Source organism: Marmota marmota, unplaced genomic scaffold (genome assembly GCF_001458135.2).
Source record: "Marmota marmota marmota unplaced genomic scaffold, marMar, whole genome shotgun sequence".
NCBI classification, from domain to species: Eukaryota; Metazoa; Chordata; class Mammalia; order Rodentia; family Sciuridae; genus Marmota; species Marmota marmota.
In genome coordinates, this window is record NW_026000081.1 from 284,082 (window position 1) to 311,827 (window position 27,746).

At 40.8% G+C, this 27,746-nt stretch overlaps 1 protein-coding gene across 38 annotated transcripts in view; it reads right to left on the bottom strand.

The window, feature by feature from the left end:
- Pde4dipp2 (myomegalin) overlaps nt 1–27,746 on the bottom strand; it is a 220,159-nt gene that overhangs the window by 8,777 nt on the left and 183,636 nt on the right. For 17 of the 38 annotated variants that reach the window (XM_048815056.1, XM_048815063.1, XM_048815048.1 and 14 more), the window contains 16 exons: nt 22,487–22,719; nt 19,379–19,811; nt 18,354–18,546; nt 17,338–17,457; nt 15,734–16,262; nt 13,971–14,206; nt 12,878–12,929; nt 11,643–11,866; nt 10,852–11,004; nt 8,805–8,990; nt 6,626–6,877; nt 5,333–5,464; nt 4,721–4,840; nt 3,156–3,345; nt 2,441–2,565; nt 20–259 (listed from right to left, as the gene is read on the bottom strand). In XM_048815056.1, the coding sequence (XP_048671013.1) occupies nt 20–259; nt 2,441–2,565; nt 3,156–3,345; nt 4,721–4,840; nt 5,333–5,464; nt 6,626–6,877; nt 8,805–8,990; nt 10,852–11,004; nt 11,643–11,866; nt 12,878–12,929; nt 13,971–14,206; nt 15,734–16,262; nt 17,338–17,457; nt 18,354–18,546; nt 19,379–19,811; nt 22,487–22,719 (3,418 nt within the window). The remainder of the gene's footprint in view (nt 1–19; nt 260–2,440; nt 2,566–3,155; nt 3,346–4,720; nt 4,841–5,332; nt 5,465–6,625; nt 6,878–8,804; nt 8,991–10,851; nt 11,005–11,642; nt 11,867–12,877; nt 12,930–13,970; nt 14,207–15,733; nt 16,263–17,337; nt 17,458–18,353; nt 18,547–19,378; nt 19,812–22,486; nt 22,720–27,746) is intronic. The other 21 variants (XM_048815040.1, XM_048815044.1, XM_015505056.2 and 18 more) reach the window with 6 other exon arrangements.

The following is a 27,746-nucleotide window of genomic DNA, read 5'->3' on the forward strand; positions in this document are numbered from 1 at the left end:
GATTCTTTGTCCTTCCTACCTTGAAAGAGTGACTGCTTATTTCCAGGGTCAGGGTTGGTTGGGAAGTTCTGGCTCACAGTGGAGGGGCTGAGGCTGCCTTTGCCAGTACCACCATCTAACTGCTGCTCCAGCTGTAGCCGCAGACAATTGTTCACCTGAATGCTCTGTTCTAGTTGCCCTCTCAGAGCTCGTATCTCTGCCACCAGGTGGTTCAAGTCACTGTTCAAAGGAACTTGGTGACAGCCATCCAGGCTGAAAGCTAAAAGAAGAGAGAAGAGGGGTTTGGTTGCATTGGCCCATGTATTTACAAGCACTTGTGAGAATACTGTTCTGTGACATTCTTTTCTGCCAAGGACCTTACTGTAGTCTCAGACTTGGGCAGCAAATCTGTGGTAGAGATGTTAATCATTCCTGTGTAGCCCCTGGGACACACCAAGGTGACACATTTTCAGTTTGGAATTTTCCGAGGTTCAAAATTATCCCCATGTACTTAAAGGCATTTGATTGGCAGACAATAACAAATCTGTTATCTCACCTCCATATTAACCTTAGTTCTGCAGGCTGGAGAACAGGATCCTCTAAGGCAGGAGGTCAGCACTCAACTAGAGAAGGGTAGGGGCTGAGGGAGAAGATTTGATCACCTCTGCCCTCAGAAATCAAAGAGGGAGAGGAGGAATGCACCAGGACTTTTGGTAACATGTAAAAATGGGAGTCAAGTACTTTAGACAGGGGTCCTAACAAAGTGAATTTTTCAGCTTCTCTATGGTTTTCATTTCTACTTACCACACATATTTGTACATACTATAATGAAAAGATCTCAGAAATATTTTACCTTAAAGCCAAATATATACATATATATGTATACTTTTTAAAAATTTTTTTAGTTGCAGATGGACACAATAACTTTATTTGTTTATTTTTATATGGTGCTGGGGATTGAAACCCGTGCTTAACGCATGCTAGGCAAGTACTCTACCACTAAGCCACAACCCAAGCCCAAAGCCAAATATATTTTAAAAGACTGAATTGGTTTTGATTTCTAGCAAGGCAAGAGGGTGCATATACCATGCAAGAGGGTGCCTTGAATTACTTGCACCAAATTGCATCTGGCCCACAGCTATTTACCCATCAAGTGATTATTTGAAGACTATAAATGTCCTCTTGTCATTCAGTTAAAGAGTATATGAAAAAGCTTTTAATTCAATTTTAATTCTTATTGGATTTTGGAATTAAAAATAAGGAATTTTGGAGTTGTAGTGGCAACAGCTTTGTAATAAATCCTAAAAGACCGATGAACTGGAGGAATGGAATGAAAGGGGAAGTGGTTTAGGATCAAGTGGCTTCAGAAACTAATCCAAAGTTTCTATCACACTCCTCCCTTTCTCTCCCTAGATCCAAATTCCCACTAAGTTTTGCTTATTGTCGGTATTTTTTTATGAAACATGTGTCATGTGTTTTTTTTTTCATGTATCCTTCTTTATCTTCCCAAGCACCTTATATTAAGCTCTCACTTTTTAAAGCTCCCCAAATTATTTGGCCATCCAAGAGGTTTTTTAGATTCTAATGTCTCTAAAATGTCCCACCAGACTTAACATCTTAAAATTCTGTTTTCATTACATACTTTCTTTCATTGAAAAAGAAAAAAGCATAGTTATTTCCATTGTATATAAACCTCTATGCTGAATTATGGGTTTTCTATGCACTGGTGTCTCTCATTCCATTAATCTGATTTCTTACTCCTCCAATCAAGCTATAGACAGGCTGATCTCTCCTCTGACCCAACATTCACATTGGCTTTGTACATTTGCTATTCTCTCAGCCTGGTAAGACCCCTATGCTTCAAGTTCTAGTTCATTTTCCCTTTTTAGTAAACTAGGAAACTAAATCCAGTTTTAAGAAAATTCAAATGTGCCTTCTTCATCTAAAGAAGACAAATAGGGAAATATACCAAAATTCTCAAATACTAGATTATTATTTCAGCAGGTGGCAAAAGTCCTCAATAAAAATGCTAATATTTAAAATCAGGCTTGAAATTTTAAGGTTTCGAAGGTATTTTTAAAAGCCAATTATATACATATATATGTATACTTTTAAAAATTTTTTTTAGTTGCAGATGGACACAATAACTTTTGTTTTATATCTCTTAATTTTCCCATAGTGAGTTGGGGGGTCAGGATTAAGATAAAGTAGGATGGCTGCATGGGCTGTCATTATATATTATTTATAATATTTAAGACCTTCACAAATGATGATAGCACCAGAATAGTTCTTTGCATTAAAAACATGGTATAATCTCACATTGATTAATTTGTTTCTAACTACCTAAGTAGGTGAAGTTTGATTCTTGTGGCCTATTGTAAGGGCACCCAGACTGAATCTTGCCCATGCCACTAATGTCTCGTGCTTGGGCTTTAAGAGGAGAGGGAGAAGGAAAACATACCTTTTAGTCCTTTTTTAGAATTTCCATAAAGTGCCTCATAGATCTGTAGCTCTGACTGCAGGGACTGGAAGAGCTGCTGTTTCTCTTCACACTGCTGCTGCAGGAGGGCCAGCTTGTGTTGCAGTCTGCCAGGGAGAAGCAAGGGCCCACTGAGCTGGCAGGGCTGCTCAGCCATACTTGTGCAATACACTATGAGCCAACCTTTGCTTCCTAGAGTTTTAGCTCTAGACATCCCCTCAGGGATCAGGAAGACCATCTCCTTTACTTTACAGATGTAGAAGCAGAGCCTGGGACAGGTAAAGTAACTTGGTGTGAAGCAGCATTAGTTACCTAAGCTAGGACCAGGACAGACACACCAGCATAGTGTCTTCACTGGACCCCCAGTGCTCTTCATGCTGACAGGTAGTTGTGGAGCTTGTGCTTTGGATAAACATCACTCAAACTTGTGCTGCTGAGGCAGCTTCCAGGTAAAGGTGAAAGTAATGTCCTGTATCTAATTGACAGCATGGGAATGGTCTTTCTCCAGTCTCTGGTACATGCAAGTCTTATGTAACTCCACTTTGGAGTGCAAAAGGTATCCCTAGAGAGGCCCTCCTCTGCTCAAATTCACCCAGGAAGCAGGAATAGCAGATGGAAAACCAGGCTTCCCAAAGAGGACACTACTGTCTTGCCAATATACCTTATAAATCTGAAAATGGGGCCCCCTTCCCCTTACCTGGAGTCATTTTCCTGGAGGGACAGACGTTCCTCCCTGAAATGCAAGATCTCCTGTTGCTTCTCCTGCAGGTCTTCTAGAAGCTGCTGCCGCTCCATCTTTTGCTGCTCCAGCTCCTTTTCCAGCTCTTGAAGGCGGGATCGAGAGGAGAACAGAGCGTCCCTCAGGCATTCTGTTTCCTGTGAGTGCCCTGGTGGGCAGAACAACAGGTGTGGGATCAAAGCTCAGGAGGGAGATGATCCCAAGTGCACCAATCAAAACCAAGGTAAGGCATAGGGACAGAGTTTGGCTTACTGTACCCATACATGCTAAAGTCCGGTATACCTCCATTTTTGCAGTGCCTGATTCTCTCATTTAGTATGGCCTCCCTCACTCTGAAAGAAGACATTCTGGTATCTAAAGCTTACCACTTATTGTTTGTTCAACAATCTATCTCAAATTTGCCAAAGATCAACATCAAGATTTCTTGACCATGGTTTTCAGAATATATTTTTTCATCATTTTGAAAATTGGGTCATTTGTTTTTGGCAGGGCTAGCAGCATCTCTCTCTGATCACAAATTTTCAAATATGATTGATAGGAACCCTGAGAATAAGGCTGGATGTTTAATCAGTCCTCTGAAGTGGAACTTGCCCGGGCCTAGCAAACAGTACTCATTTAAATCTCTACTCTCTTCTCACCAGTAAGGTCTGTTCTATTCTTTCCAAATATGCAATGATAGTTTAGTCACTCTTCCTTCTCTCTTAACTATTAACTTTTGTTATCTTCCCCAAGCAGGAACCTTTCCTCTGAAGTATGCTTCAGAGTGACTAATTAAGGAATTATCTCTTGAAGCCTTTGGCTTCCTCAAGCATTCCTTCATTCTGGATTTATTCCTCTCAGAAACTATTCTTAGCCTTTTTGTAGATATTTAATAAATATCTGTAAACAAAAAGAATTTGTGATGGTTATACATTGATTTGATTGGGTCAATTAACTCTAAATCAGGTGCCTCCCAGGTCACATGAGAAATGACACTTACTCATAGATGCCCATCAAATACAGTTGAGAGAGTTATGGAGAACATTTGCTAGTACCTCCTGACATAGAAGTGTAGGACTACTTATCAGAGAGCAGCGTGAAATGTATAGTGAGGGGATGTGGTGAGGTGACAGAAGAACAGATGAGGGACACACTGCTGCAGTTCAGTGTGGAGAAATGTGACAGGAAATACACACACACACACACACACACACACTTCTTCCTTTCAAGGGTCCAAACCAGCTGTGAATGGGAGGAGGTAGAGTAAATCTCAAACTGATAACCAGTTTGAAAGTTAATGACTCTGGACCTCTGTAGGTGGACTTCACAGAAGTGATGGACTTCTTGGGAGGGCCATGGTTGGGACCTCTTAGGAAACAGCCCTTTGTAGAGTGAGAATGGCTACGAGAATCTTGAATTGGTAGATTAACAGCTTAATAGCTGTTATCTCTGCCTTCTTTTCTTTGCTTCTCCAATTGGTGACTGCTGTGGCCAGGGAAGAAAGAGACATGGGTGTTACCAGTTTGTGATTTTTGTCCACCTACCTCTGGAAACGTGACTCAGCTGAGCTTGAAGGCTCCGGTTTTCTTCCCTGAGGGCTCTGTTCTCATTGTAGAGCTGAGGCATAGATTCCAGGCTCTGACTGTAGAAGTGAGAGGTGGATCCTGTCCAGGGAAACAGACATTTGAGTTACAGATACTTCCAAAAGTTTGCCATTCTGTATCTCCCATAGATCTTTTGTCCCAACCCAGCAGAAAGCTCCCAAAACTCTAAGTGCCAGCAGCTCAGAGGAAGAGCACGGGGAGAGAGAAGAAATAGTGGGGGAAGGCCCTTATAGATCAGGTTTTAGCACATGCCAATCACAAGGACACACAGAATCAGTAGGCAGCATGTAAGGAGATTAAGTATGATGTGAGAAATAAGTAGACTCTGGGTACTAGACCTAGTTCGGCCTGGAGGAAAGTTATTCTCTAAGCTCAGATACATTCATGAAGTAGGATAATAACACTTAGCCATCTCCCTTGCTGGACGGTCTGTAGGGAGCTACTGAAGGAAAGTACACCAAAGGGTTTGAAAACTGAAACTCTGCCAAAGGGCCTTTTCTTCAAAAGTTCCCTAAATACATCCAGAAACAGGAAGAGCTGGGCCTTCCCTACCACTGTCACGGGCAGTGGAACTGAGCCGGTGTTCCAGCTGCTCCCGCAGGCGGTCATTGATGCAGATGGACTCTTCCAGCCGCTGGCGCAGGTTCCGGATTTCACCAAGATGCTCTTCCAGTAGGTCAGCCCCTGCATCATACCACCAGGACATGGAGAGAAGGAAATGAGAGTCCTGGTTACTAGGAAGAATGGGAGATGGATCAGCGTCAGCATGACCCCTTCTGCTAACTTCCTTCTCTCACACGGGCACTGAGGGGACACAGGTAACTTTATTTAAATAAAGAGTAAATGGGCTTTCAAGCGCAGAATGGTCCTTTGCTAAGGAAACCCCATGGGCTATCTCTCACACAGAGGCCTGGTAAAGTTCCACATGATTTAGAAAAATAACTGACAACTCTGGTTAGAGCTTGCCTACCATCAGGAAAGGCCTGGCCACCGCCTGGTGTGGCTTTGAGGATGATAGAAAAGTTCTCACTCTGACTTTCTTCTAATGCCTTTCTTCTTACTGATATTATAACTGAACAATTTTTAGCATAGTCCTCCAATCCTTAGAGAGAAGGCCTAAATTAAAAGCACATGACCTTCAATTTATCCCATGTGGTTAATGACCCAAACTAAAACCTTCCCTCAAATCGCTTTTAATATGGTGGGAAAAGCAGGATAGCCTGCATAGATTGAGGGATCTGAATATGGATTAGAGAGGAGAAAGGAGCAACCCCAAGGAAAGAAAAAGGATGCAGAAAAGAAAAGTGGAAGAGATGCTAAGAATAAACCACATCAACTATACCATTTTGTTTGGGGCTCAATCTTTTTTTGAGAATTATAACATCTTACTGTTGGAACTGAGCTGTGTTCCTGTATCCACCTGCTTAGTTATACCCCTCCACTTGATGTGATTGGTTTTTGTGTACAATACATATGTGTGGGTGGGGATTTCATAAAATTCATGACTGACAGAAGCAAATCCCTGTGAACATCTGCCTGGCCATCTAGAAGGGTCTAAAAGAGTGGGCTACAAAGAGGTCAGGTTCAATGAAGGAGAACAACATGTGTGAGAGCACAGGGGATGGGTCACTGACTTTTCTATAGCCCTGCAGAGCACCAAAACCCTCTGCAGGGAGAAAGAAAGGGTGCACTTAGAAAGGATGTGGTACTGAGACTGCTCTTCGATCATATTCCTACTCTGGGAGCCAGGGGTTGGGGATGAGTGAAGAAGCCCTGCCCAGGTAGGAGAGGAGCAAACCAAATGCTATTCCTTTCAAAGGCCAAGACTCTCAGCTTTGTGTTTACCTGTGGGTTTGGAGTTAAGCTGATACACTGAAGAACCTGAAGAGATGTCCCCAGAGACACTCCCTTTCTGAGGTCTCATGACATCCCACTGGCCATTGCTACCCAGGTATCCAGGATCCAGGATTCTGCCCAATTCCATGGCACCCCTCATTGGAGAGTGGGACTGGGCAGGGTTGAGGTAGTGGGAAGAGCTGGTTTCTGAATGGCTGCCTGGCAACGTGGCTGTGGAAGCTGGAGGAACACTGCTGACACCTGCAGAAAGAAACATGAATGAGAAACCAACAGGGTGTCGGAAGGGAAGGATCAGCAAGGAATTCTGTGATTACTAAGAATGGAGATTACCAGGGGCCATATGGGTCTTCAGAGGTCACATCCTCTGTGAGACACCAATGGCATAAAGACCTAGAGGGGATAACTTGCACCCTTTGTATTTCTTAGCATGAGACACCAATAGAAAAGGATGGATAAAGTAACCTGAATCACCTTTGTATACAAGGAAAAGTCCAGTGATCCTATTCCTGGCTCCTACTATAATTCTTCATGACAGAGTCTAGGAAGTTTCCTGAGAAGTTCCAGAAATAGGACTTACTCCCAAAGTTAGGGGTCAGAGCATGATGGGATGTAGGATTGAATATCCCTGAGAACAGGAATATTTGCCTATGAATATTTGCTGTCCCTGCTAACCAGTAAATCTTTCTATTCCTCCTTTGGAGTTTTCAGAGGAGAAAGAGGACACAAAATCCATCAAGACAAGGCAACTCAATTCCTCTAGACTAATGAACCCTATTGTGAGCCGGAGAAAGCCCTATGTAAGGCAAGTTGTGATTTGGATCCCCTCCAACATGATTCAAGGAACTGAAAAGTGTCACCATACCTGCCCAAAGACCACTGAACCCATTCCAAGGAGGGAGGCCCGACCTTGTATTGCATGAACTGATTTCTCCATATGTCCTATGAAACCACAGGGTTTCCACTTGAGCCCTTGAAGCAGAGGTAAGAAGTTGGGTGACTTTAAAAACTATAAAATTCTGCCTATCTCGCCTGTTTCTGGCCATAATTAGGGAGCTTCTGAAGGTAAGACCCTTTGAGTTTCATCTTTGCTTCTGTGTTTAAAAAAAGAAATAAAAGAAAAAGTTTGACATGGGAAAGAGGGGAGAAAACGTGGGCAGGGCCATAATTTAGAAAATTCAGAAGACTGCTTTCTTCCAAGGATTATCAACATGGGCAGCAGAACAGACATGCATCTCCCCCTAAACAAACAGGAGTGAGTTCATCATTTCCTTCAATCAATCCAAACTTCTAAGAGGGGTTAATAATTGTATCACTTGCCAGTTTTACCCCCAATTTTTCTAGTTGTTCTTTAAAGCACTATTAGTGAGTAAATTCATTATATGAAGGGTTTTTTTTCCCCCTCTTTTTTCCTAAACCCAAAGTATGATTTGGGTTTAGGAAACACACACACACACACACACACACACACAAATAAATAAATAAATAAAATAAAATTTATGATGAGGCATCCAGCCCATAAATATATCAAACTGTTTTCTAAAAGATGACTGTACACAGCCTATAAATTATGTGACTATATAAGATGAACTATCTTGAGGACAGAATTCACAATCAGACATCATGTCCTATGTTTATGATTCCAGCTGCCCTGGAACAGAAAAAGGGCCTCTATTACTTCTGCTTCTGAATCTTTCTACCACCACCCTTTTTCCTTGAGCTCATAATGTCAAGAACTAAACTTGATTAAAATCATTTCACAGCAGAATATAAGAGCCCTACAAAGGAGTCCATCCATATATGTGGCCACCTTTTTTATTGTCATGTTAATCCTAAGAGGACAAAACAAAATCTTTCTCCCATTCCCTACCAATAAATACTTCTCCCAGCTGTCTGGATTCTGCACACGTGGTGGTACCCAACCTGTCAAAAGTGTGTGAGCACTAGGTCTAGAGCTTCCTGAACATATCCTATAACTGATGAGACACACACACCAGAAAGACAAAAGCAAATGCATTTCAAAATAAGCAAGCAGAGCCTTCCTTCCCTCTTCCATTTATAGAATGTGCCACTGTTTGTTTTCCAACTTCACTATCAAGCCAAAGCCATGCAGAGCAACACAATGTGAGACTGCCACTCGCAAGCACACAAGGGCAGCAGTTGTGCTCACTTTCTCCCAACTGCTTCTGCAGCATCTGCAGCTCCTGTTGAGCCTCAGCCAAGGACACCACTGGTGTCTCACAGCAGCCAAGGAAGGGAGGACCAAGGGGGCTGAAGGGCAGGAAACTGGATGGAGCTGAGGGCAATGGAGCCTGGGGGAGGCTAACCGGCTTGGGTATGGAGTTAAAATGAAAGCCTAGAAACAGAAAGTTAGGGAGAAAGGAGACAATATCATTAGAGAGAAAAGCATGGGTAAAAGATTGAGAAGGTGAAATAATTCCCTGACCAGATACCAACTGGTAGAGTGGCTTACACTTAATGAGGCGCAGGCTGAGCCAGCCAAGAGTGACCTTTGCTCCAGAGAGGTTGACCTGGCTGACCTCTCCTCCTTCTCCCCTGCCAGGGCTGTCTTATATATATGTTTTTTGTTCATCTTGAAATCAGTTGGCTACAGAAGGCAAGGGGCCATTACTGACCCTCACCCATGTCAAAATGGCTGTGCCCCAAAGACCTCAAGGGCCACTGGGTGTTATTCCCAGCATGTATCAGTCCTTGACTCTGGGAGTGATTCTTCCTACACCTACACTTCCTCTTCTGAAAGCATCAGGGTCCATCTTGAGGAAGGCAGGAGTTGATAGGGCTGTCAGGAAATTTGCATTACAAGTACATGGAGTTCAAGATTTTGATGGAAACAAATGTCAGAAACCCAAATCAGCATCTTCTTTCACCAGAGGAAAAACAGAGGCCTTTATTCAGTGGCTTACAAACTTGTCTGGGCACTAGAACTACTTAGGACAAACTCATAATACATGCAGATTCTTCAGTCCTTAATGCAGAGCTACAGAATCATGAATTCTGAGAGCAGGGTTTGGAAATTTTCACTTTGAGAAATCTCCAGGTGATCTTTATGCTGCCCACTGATAGCCTGGTTTTTGTAAACCCTGGGAAGTCCCAATGTTTGCCTCTGTTTCTTCTTTACTAAAAATAGGTAGAGGGCAGGTATCCAATGGAAGGACCAGAAATTAAGACTGCCCTGTAGAGAATGTCTAATGTAGAAGACAAGACAATGGTTACATTCTAAAACTTATTCACTGCCCCACGAGGCTGACATCATGACAGAGCAATACTGCAAAGACACCCAAACTGCTAAGTAGCACAGCTCAGGCCTCTTATGGAAAAAGTCTTCTGATTTTTAAAACCCCTGGCTTTCTGCTCTGTGAACTGAGCATTTAAGCAGATATCTATAGTTCTGGGTAAAAAGTTTTTCCCCATGATCTCCTGGTCTAGCTGGTATATACTCTGGCTCAGAAACTTTGTGCCCAGTCTCAGGTTAGGGACACCTTTCTTCCTCAGAAGAGAGGAGGGTGGCAGAGAAAGCACTGTGCTTCCTGGGAGAATCCCTATCCATGTCAGACTACACTGAAGGCAGCCATCCAGGTGTGTGGGGCAGGAGGTAAAGACAAGGCTGGCCCTTTCCCTGCCAACCCTTCTGTAGAGCTGTGAGTGAACAATGTAGCCTCTGGAAACTATGCTGAGACATAGAAGTGAAATGTACCCATCTAGTTGCCCCCAGGATATATACCCCACGTACAAATCAAGGCCTAGTAATACATTCACAAATCCAGGAATGATAGTATAAAATAAACAGAATTTAGTCACAAAGTAAGCCATGCCACCCATTACACAGGGCCACTGTGAAGAATATATGGGTAACATGTATACAGGATCAGTAAATGGGAATTTCTTTCCGTTCTTTGATTGTAATCCTGTAAGAAAATTTTGCCTCTTTGTTCCCCAGGCTAAATAAAAGAAAGAAAGAAAAATGTTTATTTAAAATTATTAGCTAATTATTGGTCAAAATTGGTATGCTGATCAAATCTTGTCATGGATTACTTATGTTCTAATTTTTTTTTTTAAATCAGACACAATTAGTGCATGAAAGTGGTGTCTTGATTTTGTCTAGGATGTGATGCACAATGGTTTCTATGTTCACACCTTTGTCCCTGAAGGAAAGTCCAACGGGCAGCTGAGGAAGAGGAGATGAAGCTACTGCATACCTGGATGGGCCTGGCTGGCCTCCTTGGGGGCATTCAGGGGAGTTGGCAAGCTGATGGGGTTGCTGCTGGACTCCGCCTTAACCCCCTGTGAAGCACTGGTTACTGATGGTTTAGAAGATAATACAGCAGAAAGACTTGAATGATGGATGGAATCTATAAAACCCATGAATGAAAGAAAATGATGTTCTACAGAGAACTGGAATCCTGGCCTTATATTTAACTAGGGGTACCAGGGCTGGGGTCTCGTTGTCAGAAAAAGCTCCAAGCACAGGCACTTTTGCAGTGTTCATTTTCTTGCTTGCAAATAGTTCCTTTAGTGAGGCATCCACTTCAGGGGTTATAGTGGGGCTCAGAGCCCTGAAATGATGAAATCTATACCTCTAAAAATATCAGGGAAGACTGGCAGCAACTGTGGACACCCACAGATACTCAGGAGATACTGCTCAGGAACTGCAGCAAGATCACTACAAGAGAGACGAGATGTGCAATCTTAAAGAAAAATGTCTATCAGATTCAGTGAAGAAGAAAAATCTTCCCACCATCTTCTCATTCTGTGCACTACAGATTGCCTTGAGTCCAACAGCAATATATGCTGATGGGTAATAGGGTGACATAGTAAATTGAAGAGTCAGGAGCAGAGTAAAGTCCTTAGCCCATGGGAGCCTGTGCTTGGCACTTGGTCCCAGAACCATGTTCAGCCTGATACACACCAAGGCAGAGCCATAAGGCCTGGTTTCCTAGGTCTCTGCTCAGTCTAAATAGAAGGACACCTCTCAGAAAGTAGAGACTACCTGAGTGACCAGGTGAAGCTTTCTTCTCTTCACAGTGTGTATACTCGCTGGCTATGTCCATGTCAGAGCAGGCTTCCAGCTCATCAGATAAGAAGGAGGTGCTGCTGGGAGAACGGTGGAAGTCAGACAAGGCATGGCTGCTGGGGGGCGAAAGAGACCGGGCATCCAGCTTGGCCTGCAGGACTTCAATCACTTTTTCCTTCTCCTGCAGCTCCCTGCTGAGCCTGGTGGGAAGAGAGGTAGACAAAGGTGAAACCAAGTTCACACAGTCCAGCAAGTCCTGACTAAGGCATATGAGAAAAAGTCACATAAGCCAGGGGGACCATTTTGCATAGCACAATTGAAATAACTCATTTCTAATTGAGGCTGGAGGGCAGGTAGGAGACAGATGAAGAGTGAATAATAGTTACCCAGCACACTGGCCACATAGTATGCTCAGGACCTGAGGAGACAGTTATCTAGGTATGATATGATCTCTGAACAACTGCAGCCCAAGGACTGTTTCTTATCTCCAATAAGACCAGTGTAAAATTGAAATTGAGCATTTAAAAGCATTGAAAAAACATTGTCCCAACATCTAAAACTACGTTAGGTCGAATCATCTAGTTGATTGAAATGTCTGTGATAGATTAGAAATAAAAACCCAAATACCTTGACACCACAGTTATTTTGAGGCACAGTTGTAACACAGACAGCTCAAACTAGTGGCTATAACTTTACCCTTAGCACATATCTTATAGAGCATTATAAGAAGTGACACATTAAAAAATGGTTCCTGAGGCATTGTGGCTTCCCAGGGCGTCCAGCCTCTTTCACTGGGCCTCTTTCACTAGACACGGTATTATGACTCCTTCTTCTCCAAGAAAATTGGGTGGCCATTAAGCAAGCTGTCAATCTAACTTAGGGCAAGCCAACCTTGTAAAAAGCTTACCCTGGTCATTAAATACACAGGGGGAAAGCAGGGAAGGCCCCTGGGAAAGGTGAGAAGACTCCTGAAACCTATTTAGTTCACTTGTAAGTCATGCTAATTCTAAGTTACGAAGCTTAGAGAATTAATGTGTCCATGGAATTACATCAAAAGGGAAGAAAGGATTTGGTTAAAAATAATGTTAAGATGTTCAGTGAATAAATTAATTGATTACATTCAGCTTCCCCCCCCAATTTATGAAGTTGTAGCACATTTGACCCCTTGGGCCCTAGTTCAGATGCCTTTATAAGATTATTTTCTGAATTACCTGAGGGCCAGTGGCTCAAGTTCAGCTTGTTCTTTCTCATTTTTATGATCCTCTGCAAACCAAATTCAGAAAGAAATAGTAAGAAATTAAATAGATCTCATTTCACACATCATAAACTCAGGGGCCTATTCAGACACAGAATAGTGATTACTCTACATGTGTGTCCAGAATAATTATTTTGAGGACCTCAGTTGTGTCTTTGTAGAAGTGAGGTGGCAGACTCAACTGAGTTTGCTAGGCAGACCTTCCCTAACCATTGTGACTTTGTCTGCCTTAAATCATGGCAAAACTTCAAAATATCTTTTGCCTCCTTGATCACAAGATACCTCTAGGTGCCCTCTCAAATACTCCAGCCTTTATGTCCTGCCATAGACTTCCTCCCAAATACACAGCTATGTGTCCCATTACTGCTCTCATGTAGAACCTACTCTTGTCTCTGAGGAAATGACAGCCCTGTTCCACCTTTGCACCTGTCACCAGTAGAAGGACTGGTTTGTCCCCCAAGTCTGAGCCTGCTATAATCCTAGGAAATTCTATGTAACAGGTTCTATAATAACCAACATATCCCTTGAACTACCATAGCCACTGCCTTCATTATGTCCCAAATGGCTTTATTTATATTTGAAATACATACATACATATACATATACATATATATACATATATATATATATATATAAAATACTATGCAATCAGTTAAGAAACAGATGACAAAAGGAAAAGTAATTTGTTCAAAGCAGGTTGATGGCAGCACCTAGGATGAACTTGCATCTTTCAGTTCTTAATTCAGGACTCTTCATTGTAACAGGGCCCTTTCATCTCCCTCTCTCTTTAACATTAGATGGATGCTACCTCCTGCCTGAAAGGTCACATTCAATATGTGATGAATTCTCTGCAGTTGTAACCATGCATCTCCAACCCTGTATGTTCCTCTTGGTACTCCTTGCTAGCCAGTCATGATCCTGTAATGGCCCACAGGAGATGAAGTAAAATTGGACCCTGGGATAAAATTGTGCAGTGGAGGTGTGGTGGTTACCTGGGCCTGAACTGTGAGAGTGACTGAGAGTATTCCAAAGTCCCATGGCCTACTTACTGGTGCTGAGTTTGCTGGTAAGTCTCTCAGTCAGCTGACTTCCCTGGGCAAGTTGCTCCCGGAAGCACTGACCCAGGTAGTAGTCAATATCATTGCTCCTTAGGAGATCCTCAAAAGATTTGACTGTATCTTTTGCATGCTGGGTGAGAAGATAACAAATACCCCTCCCTTCTCGTATTTTTTGCCGTAGGTAGGATAGTTCTCGGGCCTGATCCTGAATCAGGGAATCATATTTTCTACAGGAAAGAGAAGAGAGAGAGAGAGAGAGAGAGAGAGAGAGAGAGAGAGAGAAAGAATATGAATGAGAATGAATGAATGGGAAAAAATGAATTAAAGTTATAGGGGCTTCCTTAGAGATTTCAAAGAGGATATAGGATATACCTAAGGAACTCCCCCAAGAGAAATTCATATAATCCATAGGAGGTATTTAAGAATAAATACTATTCTGAGAAAATACTGCATAAAAAATTAGTATGCCACTGTTCTTCAACTGTTTTATATATATTAGCCATATGTCCAAAACTAAATCATAAATTCTGTGAAAGTAAAGACAATACCATATGGTACATCTCATACAGCACCAGTATAATGTAGGCTCACAACAGATAGTCAATAAACACTTAAAATCACTTAATCCTAAGTTACATAGGACTTTCCATGTCTTTTATTTCTTCTATGCTACGATACTGTGACAGACTGTAATTTACAAAGATGGCCATTATACGACCTCCAGTCCCATATGCTCTGGTACAATATGGCTTTGCCACTTCTTCATCAGCATTTAGAGGTTATTCTCTACCTTCTTAAATCTTGGAAGGCTCTATGACAATTTTAACCAAGATAATACAGTGGAAGTAACATTGTGCCAATTCTGGGACTAACTCTTAACTGACTTGGCAACTTTTACTTCCTGCCTGAGATCTCAGCTTTCACAAAGAAAGCACTCTGAGAACACCACACTATGAGAAGCCAAAGACAGAAGGAAAGCCCTGGACAATAAGAAGCCCTGTGGAGAAAGAGAAGACAGAGAGCACTGACTCACTAGACATGTAGATAAAGAAATTGTGTCCAGCCCAGTGAAGTCTTTCTGATTATTCCAACCTTAGCTACCATTTGATGGCAGCCACCCAGGGGCCCTGCTGAGCCCGGTAAACCCACAAAACCATGAGAAATGATAAAGCTACTATGTTGTAAAGTGATTATTTAGCAATAGGTAAGTATGACAGATACCAAGATGGATGTCCATCCAGTGTTTTTCAAAATGAAGTTTCAGAAACAATAACAATTATGCAAATAGCACTGAGCTTAATGCATGTCAGACACTATTTTAAGCACTTGCATTAATTCACTGAAAGCTACTAACCATCCTTTGAGTTGGCCTCTCTTATTATCCTCATTTAATAGGTAATCAAATAGGTTCAGAAAAGTTAGGCAAATTGTACAACTAATAGGTGACAAAGCTAGGAGTTAAACCCAGGTATCTGAATCTAGCTTTCTACTATCTCATACTAGATAGATTTCAGTAGATAGACAGATACTTTAAATATATCCCTAATAGAAAATCCCAGCAACCTGGTATCTCCCAGACACTGGGCCACCATACAATGTACTAATGATAGCTGATAATAAGTATCTTCTCAGACTTACCACCACTTAAATAAGTGCCTTCTTACTATGATGATATGTTCTTCATTCAGACTACTTAGGTCACTCAATTCCAAGCACAAACTTAGACATCATCAATCAAATAGTGCACTCCTTACCCAGGCCACGAGGCTGATCTCAGCTCCTCGGCCAGCTTCCCTTCTATTCCGGTTTTTGGGAGCTGAGCCTCCAGCTGGGATACTCTCTGGACAAGACTCTCCAGATCCTTTTTGGCCTGAAGGCCTGGAGGGTAGAAGGCCCCAGTGCCATCAGACAGCCACCCCTCATCCTCATCAGTGACACTATGGGGTGAAGATCCCTCAAGGGTGCCACCAGCCCTTAGCTTCCGGGGTCTTTCCAGACTAGATGAATAATCACTTGTAACCGAGAGAGACCGGACACGGCTCTTGAGGTTCTGAATGACCTTGTTGGCATTCTGCAGCTGGGCTTTTAGATCTTTAATGTCCTTTTGTAGAACAGAGATGTTTTCTGACTTTCCATATGCCTGGGACTCTTCCTGCTTCCCTAGCCGGCTCTCTGAAGGCTTCTTCCCAGGAGGGTGAGTGAGGGCTGGGCCCATGCGCCCTTGTTCAGAGCACAGCCCTTCCATGAGTACCATGTCCCTGAGGCTGTTGTGCTCCTCACATTCTGAAAGACAGAGACAAAGACATCTTCCTGAATATAGACTGGACATGCTACTGTGGTCATTCCCTTTTCAGGGAATAGGTTTGGCCATAGGAATAATAATTAGTGGAGCAAAATTGAAGCAGTACTCAATTCAACCTGGTTCTGTACCAGTATTCAAACCTAATATTTTATATCCTCCCAACAGCCCTGCAAGTTAGGTATGGACGCCTTCCATTTTACTGACTCAGAAATAAACTAACTAGCTCTAGATCATTCAGACTAGCACATGGCAAAGCCATAATTCAAATCCTCCAATGTCATGTGTACGTCCCATACACATTGCTGCCTCTTAAGTATGACATTAACTTGGGCCTTTATTAAATAGCCATTTAATAATGATAGTAGTTTTATTAAATAACTGTTTTAGCAGTTGAGGAAACCGAAGCACAGAGAAATTCATAAACTGAAATTTGAACCAACTAGGCTTGCCCCAGGATTTCTGCTCTTAACTGCCACACTACTCTGCCTCAAGGGAAAAGAGATGGAAAGTGTTTTTCTCCTTTTCTCAGTATTAATTAGGTAGGGGCCCCATGACTATTGTCTTTTATAAGGCAAAACAAAATATTTTTTTAAAATGTATTGCTTACATAACCCCAAGAGCTCATCTATTCCCTTCTTTCATAAGTAGTCCTTGGTATTTTTTTCTATAATAGTGATATGGATAGAATGTTATTTTCTTAAGAGAAGTATGCTAAAAGTTAATTATAGAAGGTGAAACTCATATTCAGACTCATTTTGAAGCAGAGTTCTCCACATTTCCTGTCCTTTTCTGGTCCTGGGTCCCTTTCAATCACAACTTCCCAACCCCTACTAATCAATAAGGTATGGGAATAGCCTAGGACCACTGGAAGAGGAATGCATATAGCTCTCTTTATAGGAATGCTCTCAGAAAATGTTTGCTCAGTGATTGAAGGGAAGAGATAGAAACCTCCACTCAGCCCTCCTTGCATTCCTGTTCCAGTGGTTCTAGAATGGCAACCAAATGTGACAGCTGACCCTGGGGCAGGCAGGTGAGTCCTATACCCTATGATCTTACCAGGGCTGGTGGTCTCCTCACGTTCAGCCTCATTTTCACTTCGACCACAAGTCTCATAGCCCAGGTCCTGGAGATCCACCTGGACCTGCTTGCTATCCTGCTTCACAAGGGATTCACCTGCTCAGGAAGTAACAGAAAGTATTACAGAGTATCTGAATTTCTCACATGTTCCCTGAACTTCTGGGGCATACACCCTGACCTTTAGGGGCAGGGAGGTCAGATCAAGTGTGGAATATATGTTCTTTTTATTGGGGTCAGGAGGAGAAATCATCTGCTCCAGGCAGAATTTCTTTGAGGATGAGCTTGTTTTTCACTGATAATCTCACTTCTGACAACCTAGGTTGGGACTAGAAACTTGTAAGTTGGATATTCAATACTATCATCTCTGGAAGCTGCAGTGAAACTTGCAAGTCCTTTATCCACAGGAGTTCAGCAAATGTTTAAATGGGGCTGAGCTAATGTAGAGTCCCAAGACATCTAGACCTGTATTGGCCAATAAGGTGGCTATTTTATATTAAATGAATTAAAATCAAGTAAAACCTAAAATTTCCAAATTTCATTAGCCATATTTTATATGTTCAATAGACATATGAGACAGATATATATATATATATATATATGTTTTCTACTTTCCTACCACTGCAAAAAAGTTATATTAGACAGTGCTGATCTAAACCAATAATTATTATACATTTTTAAAGAATCTGTTATAGTACAAAGAAAATAAAAGAGAACCAATTACACTGAGAGAGGAAGGCAGTTTACTCACTATACCAGAAATTAGCAAACCTAGATGAGTTTTCTCCCTATACGCCCATTGCAACCTTGAAACTTTGCTTTCTTCCTTTTTTCTCTGCCATCTTCAAATTGAAGTAAAATATCCATTTCCACAGTTCTAGCACTATGGTCAGAACTGAATTTGTTTTGAGACTGGAGGGGGAAAGAGTAAAATCTGCAAGACCTATCTTTTCTTAGGAAGAACAAAGACACTGTGATGGTGAGCTTCCAATACTTACTAAATATGGCTCTGTACTTCTCCAGTTGGTTTGCCTGGGCAAAGACAGTGGCTTCTGAGATCAGTAGCTTCTCCTGAAGGTCTTGATAGCATTGTCTGCACTGAGCCAGCTGAGAGCGCAGGTGCTTGGTAGAACCACGCAGGCTAAATTCTGATTGAGGCCTACCATCCTGGGCCTGAGACTGGTTATCCAACTGTAAAAGGGACCAATACAGGGATCAGGACAGCCTGAGGCCATCCCCCCTACTCACACACACAGTGATAGCCACTTCCCCCTTTTAACACTGTGGGTTATACTCATGTGTCTATCAGAGTACTTGTCACACCATTCAATAGTTACTTGCTTTAGACAGAGCTCCTAGAGAGTTTCTAAAATGTTTTATTCATCTCTGTATCTATAGCACACAGCAGAGTGCCAATCAAGTCTATAGGAGAGCTCTCAGAAAATGTTTGCTCAGTGATTGAAGGGAAGAGGTAGAAACCTCCACTCAGCTCTCCTTGCATTCCTATTTCAGTGGTTCTCTCAGAATCCTCTGTATTCTCCATTGACTGAATCCTCAGCAAAGCTAATTCCCTTAAGAGAATCCCAACAACCCCTTGTGATCACAGACACCTGTAATGAAGTGTGATGAAAATAGCAGTTGATAAGAAAGAGATGTCATTACACACCATTTGGGATGCTTCAAAATCTGATGGATCCCACTATTATGGCAGTTACATCCTATTAAAATTATCTGGGTTTGTGGCCATTTTTCCCCACTGTATGATGTCAAGGGCAGAGATGAGGTCTTATTACCCACTGCTACTGCTGAGATGTTACCTGGAAAACTAACAATTTAGGAGATACTCATGAGATAATGTAAAAACCTTTCTAAAACTGAATGGGTACTTTTATTATTACCATCTCCCTCCCTGTGGAACAAAGCTGCCCTTCCTTTATTACCTCCTGATAGACAGTTTAAGATAAAAACTGATATCTCCAGATCTTTACCAAGTATTTTTCATTTCACCCATGCCCTTGCTTACTTGGTGGGTATCCACTGCCAGGGCGGCCCCAAGGTCAAGGCTCTGGGGTCTGGGGCAAGGCCTTGTGGTCAACTCCTCCTCTTGGCATTGGTTCTTCCCAGGAGAACAAACCAGGTTTGTGTTCATTCTGTCAATCTCCCTGGTCAAGTGTGCAAGGAGCTCTGGAGTAAGTTTATTATTCCCTTCCTTGCTGCTTAGTACCAAGTGTTCTTTGAGGAGGTTGATGATGTTGTGGGCATTCTTCAGTTTTCCCTGGAGCTTTCTGAACTCAGCCTGAAGGGTATTCTCATTTAGATCCCCTTTGGCGACCACAGTCTCCACCATCACCTCGCCTTTCTCCTTGTCTTCCTCCATCTCCCATCCATCAGACATTGCTTCTCCCATCTGCTCTTTCAGCTCTGCATTCTCAAGGCAAAGGCTCAACATGGTATTCCTACAGAAAATATACATTCAGAGAACAGATCTGGTCTTGGCCACAGCTCTTTATAGCCCCTTTTACCCACATCTCAGTCCATGATAGACTCAGGGACATGCCAGGGCATGAAGCAACCTCAAAAACCTACAACAACATCTTTATTTTATACATTGGAATACCCAGAGTTAGGAAGGGTGAGAGACAGCCCCACACCAAATACTTCCAACAGCTGTTTGATGGCAGCGCCAATCACTAAAATCTCGGTATCAAGATCTACAGTCTATTTTTCTTTACTTGGCCAAATAGCCAGTTTTCTAATTCTCAGTGACCTCTGGAAAACACAGAGGTACTTACACTATTCAGTAAAACATTCGAAGGAAATGGCCTATGACAAATTTGTTATTATGGATTCTACAGTTCTATTATTTATCATCCATTTTAAACCACTGAAGGATAAATTGGGATCTAGGAGCTGGGCACAGTGGCTCACACCTGTAATCCCAGTGACTTGGGGGGCTGAGGCAGGAGGATTGGAAGTTCAAAGCCAGCCTTAATAAAAAAATTAAAAAGGGCTGGGGTGGTGGCTCAGTAAGCACCCCTGAATTCAATCTCCAGTAACAACAACAACAACAAAAAAAAAAACCCACCATAATTGGCATCTAGGAACACATAAGACAGAAACAATACTAATTAGATAAAACATAAACATAAAATTATTTGCTATATGTCTGGCTCATGTGATAGGAGATAACTTTCATGAGAGCAGAAACCATATCTGTACCGTTTGCCCTGTATCCCAGGGTCTCCACAGGTTCCTGCCGTGTAAAACATTCACATTGTCGACAAAATAAAATTGACTAAACTAATTTTCACCAAGACATTCTAGCTTTACCCTTATCCCCAATACTCCCTTTTCTGGGGTTTAATGGAAGCTATAAAAAACCATGGCTTTCACAAAGCAATTCACTTAACCTCTTGGAGTCTCAGTTTCCTTTTAGATAAAATAAAAATTATGATACCTTTTATGAAAAATAAGAATTATAACATTAGTAGATACTAATGAAATTACAGGATGTGGTTAGCTCAGAATCCTCAACAGAGGAGTAATTCGATGCTGTTGCAACTAGCTGTAGACCTGAGGAATATTAACATCAAAATCCCACCAGGTCCTTGTTTAAAAGGCTCTTAAGCTAAGGCCTATGAATTTGAATCTTACTTAAGTTCCACAGGTGATTCTTAAGCACTGAGAGTGCTGAGCTTGAAGAGGCAAAGAAAAATGGTAATTCATGGCCTGAAGGATCAGTAGTTGGCTATGTCCCTCAACTAGATTTCTCAGAATACTGAAGTCTTGGGCCTTCGAGCAGAATTAATCTGGTGTCATTTAGGGAAGAAAATACTTTAGGACATAGAATTCAGAGCATCCATGAGACAGTTTTTCAATGGATAAAAAGGGACAGGATGTTACCAAAACTGGGATGAAAGAGGGAGAGAGGGGGACACACATATAATATAGAAAATAATATTTAATATTATAACTACATTTTGGGGTAAACACTAATGTTTTCACAGTACAAAGTAATGAAAGCATGCTCAACAAAATCTTGAAAGGAGTAGTTAGGTATTAGATTCTATCTTCTACAACATCAGTGTTTCTTGAGGTCTGGTGGAGAGAAAAAATCAGTTTCAGAACAGTAACTCTGAGGAAAAAGGAAAATAATCCACAAGGATACGTAGGCATGGTGTGTAGAATCAAAAAGAATTGTTCTGTTTGTAACATCTCAACTAAATTCACACATGCAAAAGTTAAGCAAAGCTTGTGCTTTAACTTAAGTAGAACTTAACTAAAGAATTATTATAATTCAGTGTGAAAGAACTAACATTTAGAATGATCACTGAAGTTTTAAAAAAATATTTGAAAAAATACATAACAGAAGAAAGGAGCAGATTTAAAAACCAGGAGCCAGGGGTCTGGCTATGGACCATTACACAATCTTGAGTAAGTCACTTAGAACTTCCTAGGCCTGAGTTTTCTTAACTATAAACATGGACAATGGGCTGGATATCAAGGTCCTCTTCAAATGTTAATGTTATTCAAGTAAGTTTAAGTGATGTGTAATATACCGGGAAACCACAGGACATGAATTAAAATTTGTACATCTTATAGCTGTACTCTAAACAAGAGTCCTCAGTGGTGAATGATTAAGTGGATTATCCCTATATCAAAATATTCTCTGGGCATCTTTTGACAAAAAGCTGCTAAAGACAGAGTAGCCAATCTAGTCAATGAATCAGATATTTATCATTTTAATCAAGTTAATAAAGCAGCAGAGATTATTAAAATTGCTATTCCATGATTTGATTACTCGTTGCTTCTGCCAGGGAACTGAGTTGGAGAAGCAGGGGCTTCCATATAAATACCCCTATCTTGCGAACTGCTGTGGTTCTGCATACAGCAGTTAAACTTTGGGGGCAGAAGATCCCTTATACATTCCAATCAATAACAAAAGTGATCACCATTATCCATTAACTTTGCTGTAAAGAATTCATAGAAACATCAATGCATGGATCCTGGAATGTGGATCCCATAGTCATGTAGCAACACAAACATCTTGGTTGCAGCAAGGCAAGGCCCTGGCTATGGTGGTAGGGACTTGTGGTCTATAGGCTCGCCTTCCCTGGAGAAAATGTCCTACCTGATGTGGGACACAGAGGAGAATCCCGCTTCCTCAATTTGAGCCTTTAGCTCCTTGAGTTCCCCTTCAGCTTTTCTCTTCTCCTCTAAGTGCTGGTGGATCTCAGCCCTCAGGTGGAGCATTTCCTCCTGAAGACACCTGTTACTGTCCCCTCCTACTGGGGATGGAGGGGAAAGGGATGTGTTCTGGGTCTCCACAGTTGTCGAGCTTTTATCCAAAGCCACCTTGGTAAGCTGAAACAAAATAATGGTTTAAAGAAATTAGGTCACATACATAAAATGATGTTAGGTCATTAAAGAGGACCCAAGAGAAACATGAGATCACAAGGACATCCTTCAATGGAAGCAACAACAAGAAGACAAAGCTAAAATGAACTCCCTTCTAAGGATTTTCTCAGTCATAAGGGTCTGGGAGAGTGGTTTGGGCAAGGAGGACACATCTAGTGAGCAGAGTTGTTACAAAGGGGAAGAGGAGAATACACAGAAGGGTGAGGAAAACACAAAAAGCGCGCTCTCTCTCTCTTTCACACACACACACACACACACACACACACATAAACAAACAAGTTTTAAATAAGTCTGTGTCTGTGGATGGGGTGATTCCTATTTCTGAGAGGTCAGAGTTCCCCAGAGTCTTTTCACAAGTCACGAAGCTTCACAACACTGGAATCCTTGAATCAGAAGATGATGGCTCAAAATTGCAGGGCTCAATGCCCAAGGCCCTACCTGGAACTTAGATTCCAAAGAGAAGATGAGCAGGAGGGCTCAGGGTACTCAGGAAACAGCAGCAGTCCTCACAAAATTAGAATAATGGTGGAGCTACAGAGTAAGCTTTATTTCATTGACAGCAGGGGAATCACATCCTAAACTACTGAGAAGCTGAGGTGAAGCCCTGTTCAAAAGCCTCTATTCCTTTTTGGTTATTTCACTTGTGCCAATATTGTCAGCCAAATTCTCTTTACGAATTTAAGCATGTAAGAAGAAATCAAGGTAGAAACAATTTCCCAATACCTTTCTTTTTCTTAAAAATCCTCTTCAAGTTTCAATTAAAGCAAATCTTACAGTGTTTCCTCAAATGGGAATTAGCGAAGTTTTAGACTTTCTTTCTGTTCATTTGCACTCGTCTCTAGTTGTTTTTCATGCTTTTTAAAGTGTGGAAATCAAAACAAAAGTATGGCAATCTACTTAGTGTATGACTATTATTTTAGAACAAGGATTTCTTGCCTGTCTAAATTAATTTCAATATATCTCAATGTCACATTAATTTTTATTTTTATCTCAGTGGCAGCATTTGAGAGTTACTTACCCCCAGGTCAATTCTAATTCTCAGTTTCCCACCTCTCTCCCACAGCTTTGTCTGGGTCATGTTTTTTTTTTTCTCTCTCTCTCTCTTTCTTTTATATCTATAAATCTGTTATTTGTACTTATCACTTATAAATTCATTCTAGCTATACAGAACCATTTCCTAATTATCAAAACCATCAAAATATTTGCTGTGCATCTCTATAACGTGTAGTGGTTACCCAAGTAGGGATGATTTGTTGAATTAGTTATATGCTTTAAACCTTCATTTAAGTTACCAATATGTCAACAGAATAAGATCTAGGGTACCTTACATGGATCAATAATTGGAGCGGCTTGGGTTGGCAAAAAGCAATTGACTTTTGCTACTTCCCTTAAGAAACCATGATAAAATCTAAGCCACAGGTTTGTGGTGGAGGTAACTCATAACATGCATGTGCAAGTGGTGTTTAGTAAGGAGATGTGCACCTGTGTCAAAGAAAGAGATCCACACACAAAGGACACCATCTCTAGGTATCCAATTGTACATGGGTTCTGTGAGCTTGATATCTGGCAGGCTCTTGACAATTTTCTCTCTATAACTCTGCTGATCAGCTTAGTCAGTTTGGGGGGTCATCTCCACATATGCCACCAACCATTTGTGACAAAATAAAGGACATGGTACTGGATAAAACCACTTTGCAAAATTTATGGCTCTACCTTTCATTTAACTGTGTTATCTTTCAATATAAACCCTTTCCAATTAACATAACTAAAACATCACCATTAGTCTTGAATATGGGTACAATCTTTGTTATTTTCTAAAACCCAAGGATTCCTTTTGCTTAAAAATAATGTCCAACTTTATAAATCTACCCATTTTGTGTGTGTATGGTACAGGGGTGCTCTACCACTGAGCTACATCCCCGGCTCTTTTTATTTTATTTTTTATTTTGAGACAGAGTGTCACAAAGTTGCCAAGGCAGGCCTCAAACTTGCAATCCTCTTGCCTTGGCTTCCCCAGTAAGTGGGATTTCTGGTATGTGTCACCATGCCAAACAAGTTTAACTATTTTCAAGCACCATCTGTATGTATGATACCTTACTCTATTGGTTTTAATACACTTATTTTGTTAAAGAAAAAATAATGACTCGAGATCTAATTTTTGCTTATGCTAATTTGGGTTTTCATAGTTCTATCTCAACGATGGCATACATTGACTAAACTTAAAATTTAAATATAAATATAATTTAAATGTCAATGTATGAAAAGTGACTCAGAAACTAGCCTTTTCATTAGTTTTTAATCATTTATGAAAAGCAAATATTTCTGCTCCTTCCTTCAAACAAACCCTGAGACTTCCACTATGTGTGGCAGTAGTATGAATCCATTAAATCTATTTTAGCTATGTCTTTCTTATAGATATCTTCTTCAACATTACCTAATTCACTTGTGCTATTGTTTCCATACAATTCAACTTTTTGGGTGCTGAGTTCCTATTTGCCCTGCAGAGGTTTAGTGCAGGATCTTCTCTCTTGCTTGAATAGAGTTGTTCTGTTTTTCCCTATTGCTTCATACCTCTCACAATGTAAGTCAGTTCCCAGGCAGCAATAAGTGCATTAAAAACTAGCTTTCCCCCCGATACACAGCGTCACTAATCTTTAGGGAAATGCAAAATAAAACTGCAATGAGATATCTCCTCACACCTGTTAGATTGGTTTTTATACAAACTTAGGAAAGAAAAAAAGATATCAAGCATTAAGATGCCAAGAAAGGGGAACTTGTACATTGTTGGTAGGAATGAACTTTAGTATAGCTACTGTGAAAAATGATATGGTGACTCCTCCAAAAACTAAAAATAGAACTACCCATATGATCCAGTAATTCCATTTTTGGATATATATTTACAAAGGAACTGAAATCATATTGTCAAAGGATTTCAGCATTCCATGTCTACTGCAGCATCATTTTACAATAGCCATGATAAGAGGTCAACTTCTCAACAGAGAAGTAAGTAAATAAAGAAAATATTATGCTCAACCTCATATTACTCAGCCTTTAAAAAGGGGAGAAATCCTGTCACTCGGAAGATTCTGAAGTCCTTCAGGCTAAGAGAAATAAGCATGGCAGACAAAGACATATATGTCCTGATCTCACTTATAGGACTGAAATGTGGAATCTATAATAAAGTTGAACTAACAGAAGTAAGGAATAGAGTGATAATTACCAGAGTGAGGGGGGATACATCAGGAAGTTGTTTACTAAAGGGTACAAAGTTTTGGATAGACTTAAGGAATAGGTTTTGAGATTTATTACACAGCAAGATGACTACAGTCACTAATAATGTATAATTCCAAAGAACTAAGAATAAATTTCAAATGTCTCACCATAAGAAACCAGGGTGAGGTGAGGTGATGGATATATTTATTAGCTTGATGTAATTATTTCACATTTTATTTATATAGTAAAACATCACTTTGTACCCCATAAACGTACATAATCATGATTGGACAATAAAAATAATATTAGTTTTTTAAATAGCTGTTCCTAAAACATCACATTTAGTCTACTGACTTCTCTCCTTTGCATTTGAATCTCAATTCTTGATTAACTTTTCTCCACTGCAAAGTTAAAATGAAGAAAGCAATGATTGATTACTCTAGTTTCTTTAATGGAAATTTCCTAGGTGTTTACTATAGATCTTAATCTATTTGAGATTGGAATTTTGGGGGAGATATCTAGGAGAAATTATCATCATAGCCAGACCTGAAGCTTGCTTAAGTAGGTGAGTCAAAAAAATAAGGAGGAAAAAAACTTTCTTTGGCTAAAAGGTGATTCTTGCCCAGGAACCCAAAGTTGGATATGTGTACCAGGGGAAGTATATGGATGCTTGAGTGAAGAAGGGATTTTGGTGTCAAGAATAAGTCTTAGTTTCCAACAAGGAGAACACAACCTAATAAATAAGGAACCATTTTCCTAGAAAAAAGCAAATGATTTTTTTTGAGAATCTGGACACAAAACACAGTTATGGCAAAGCAAGCTTTATTTAATTGAAAGAAAGAGAATCACAACTGTAAACTCCAGAAAAATGAAGTAAACTTACAATGACTTCACATGCTAAGGGTCCTCCTCCCCAAAGCTGAAGATTGGTTTTTTAAGAAAAGGCGATAAAAAGGAAAATGGTGCTTACCCAAGAGACTCTTCATCCAACAGGTATACACTTTATCTATCAAGAGTCAAGCCCTAATCCAGAAGTCTATCAATTTAAAATTATATTAGGCATCTCCTATGCCAAGTAATATTGCAAGCACTGCAATATGCCCCAATGTAAAAGTCCATTTCCCAGCTGGACTGACCTTATCAAAATAGGATTTGGTTGTATTCTCCATGTTAGGCTACAAAAAAAAGGCTATGGAAGAAATGACTTTATAAGTCAGTTTTCCTATAGGACTTGTACTACCAAAAATAATTTATACCATGCAAATCAGAATCTGAATCTCCTTACAGCTGTGCTTCCTGCTTATTTATTCTAAGTTAATCCCATCCCACAGTCACTAACCATCAGTGACCAGCTGCCATCCCAAACTAGTTGTCTTAAAGTGAATATCTGTTCATTCTGTAGGTTCCTTTCTCTTACCGAAGATCCTCAGTGAAATCAGGGAGTGAAGGGCAGAAGCATCTGTACTGAGGGGCAGTGGTTTGCACAATTAAATTCACAACCTTTGGTGAGGACTCAGAAAAAGATATTCAAGCAAAAGTAGTGGAGCTAATGCAAAAACTCAAGGAAGAAGTGAAGGTTAGCTATGGCTAAAGCAACAAAAAGGGACTCGTGGTAGAAGGGAAATTCTTGAGGACGTATTGTGCCATATCCTGTAAGATTTGGGGACTGTTCACTTGGGCTCCTTTCACTGGTTTATTAAATTTTTCCTCTTTTTCTTATGCAGATGGTGTATAGACAGACCCAGGCATCCTCATTTTCC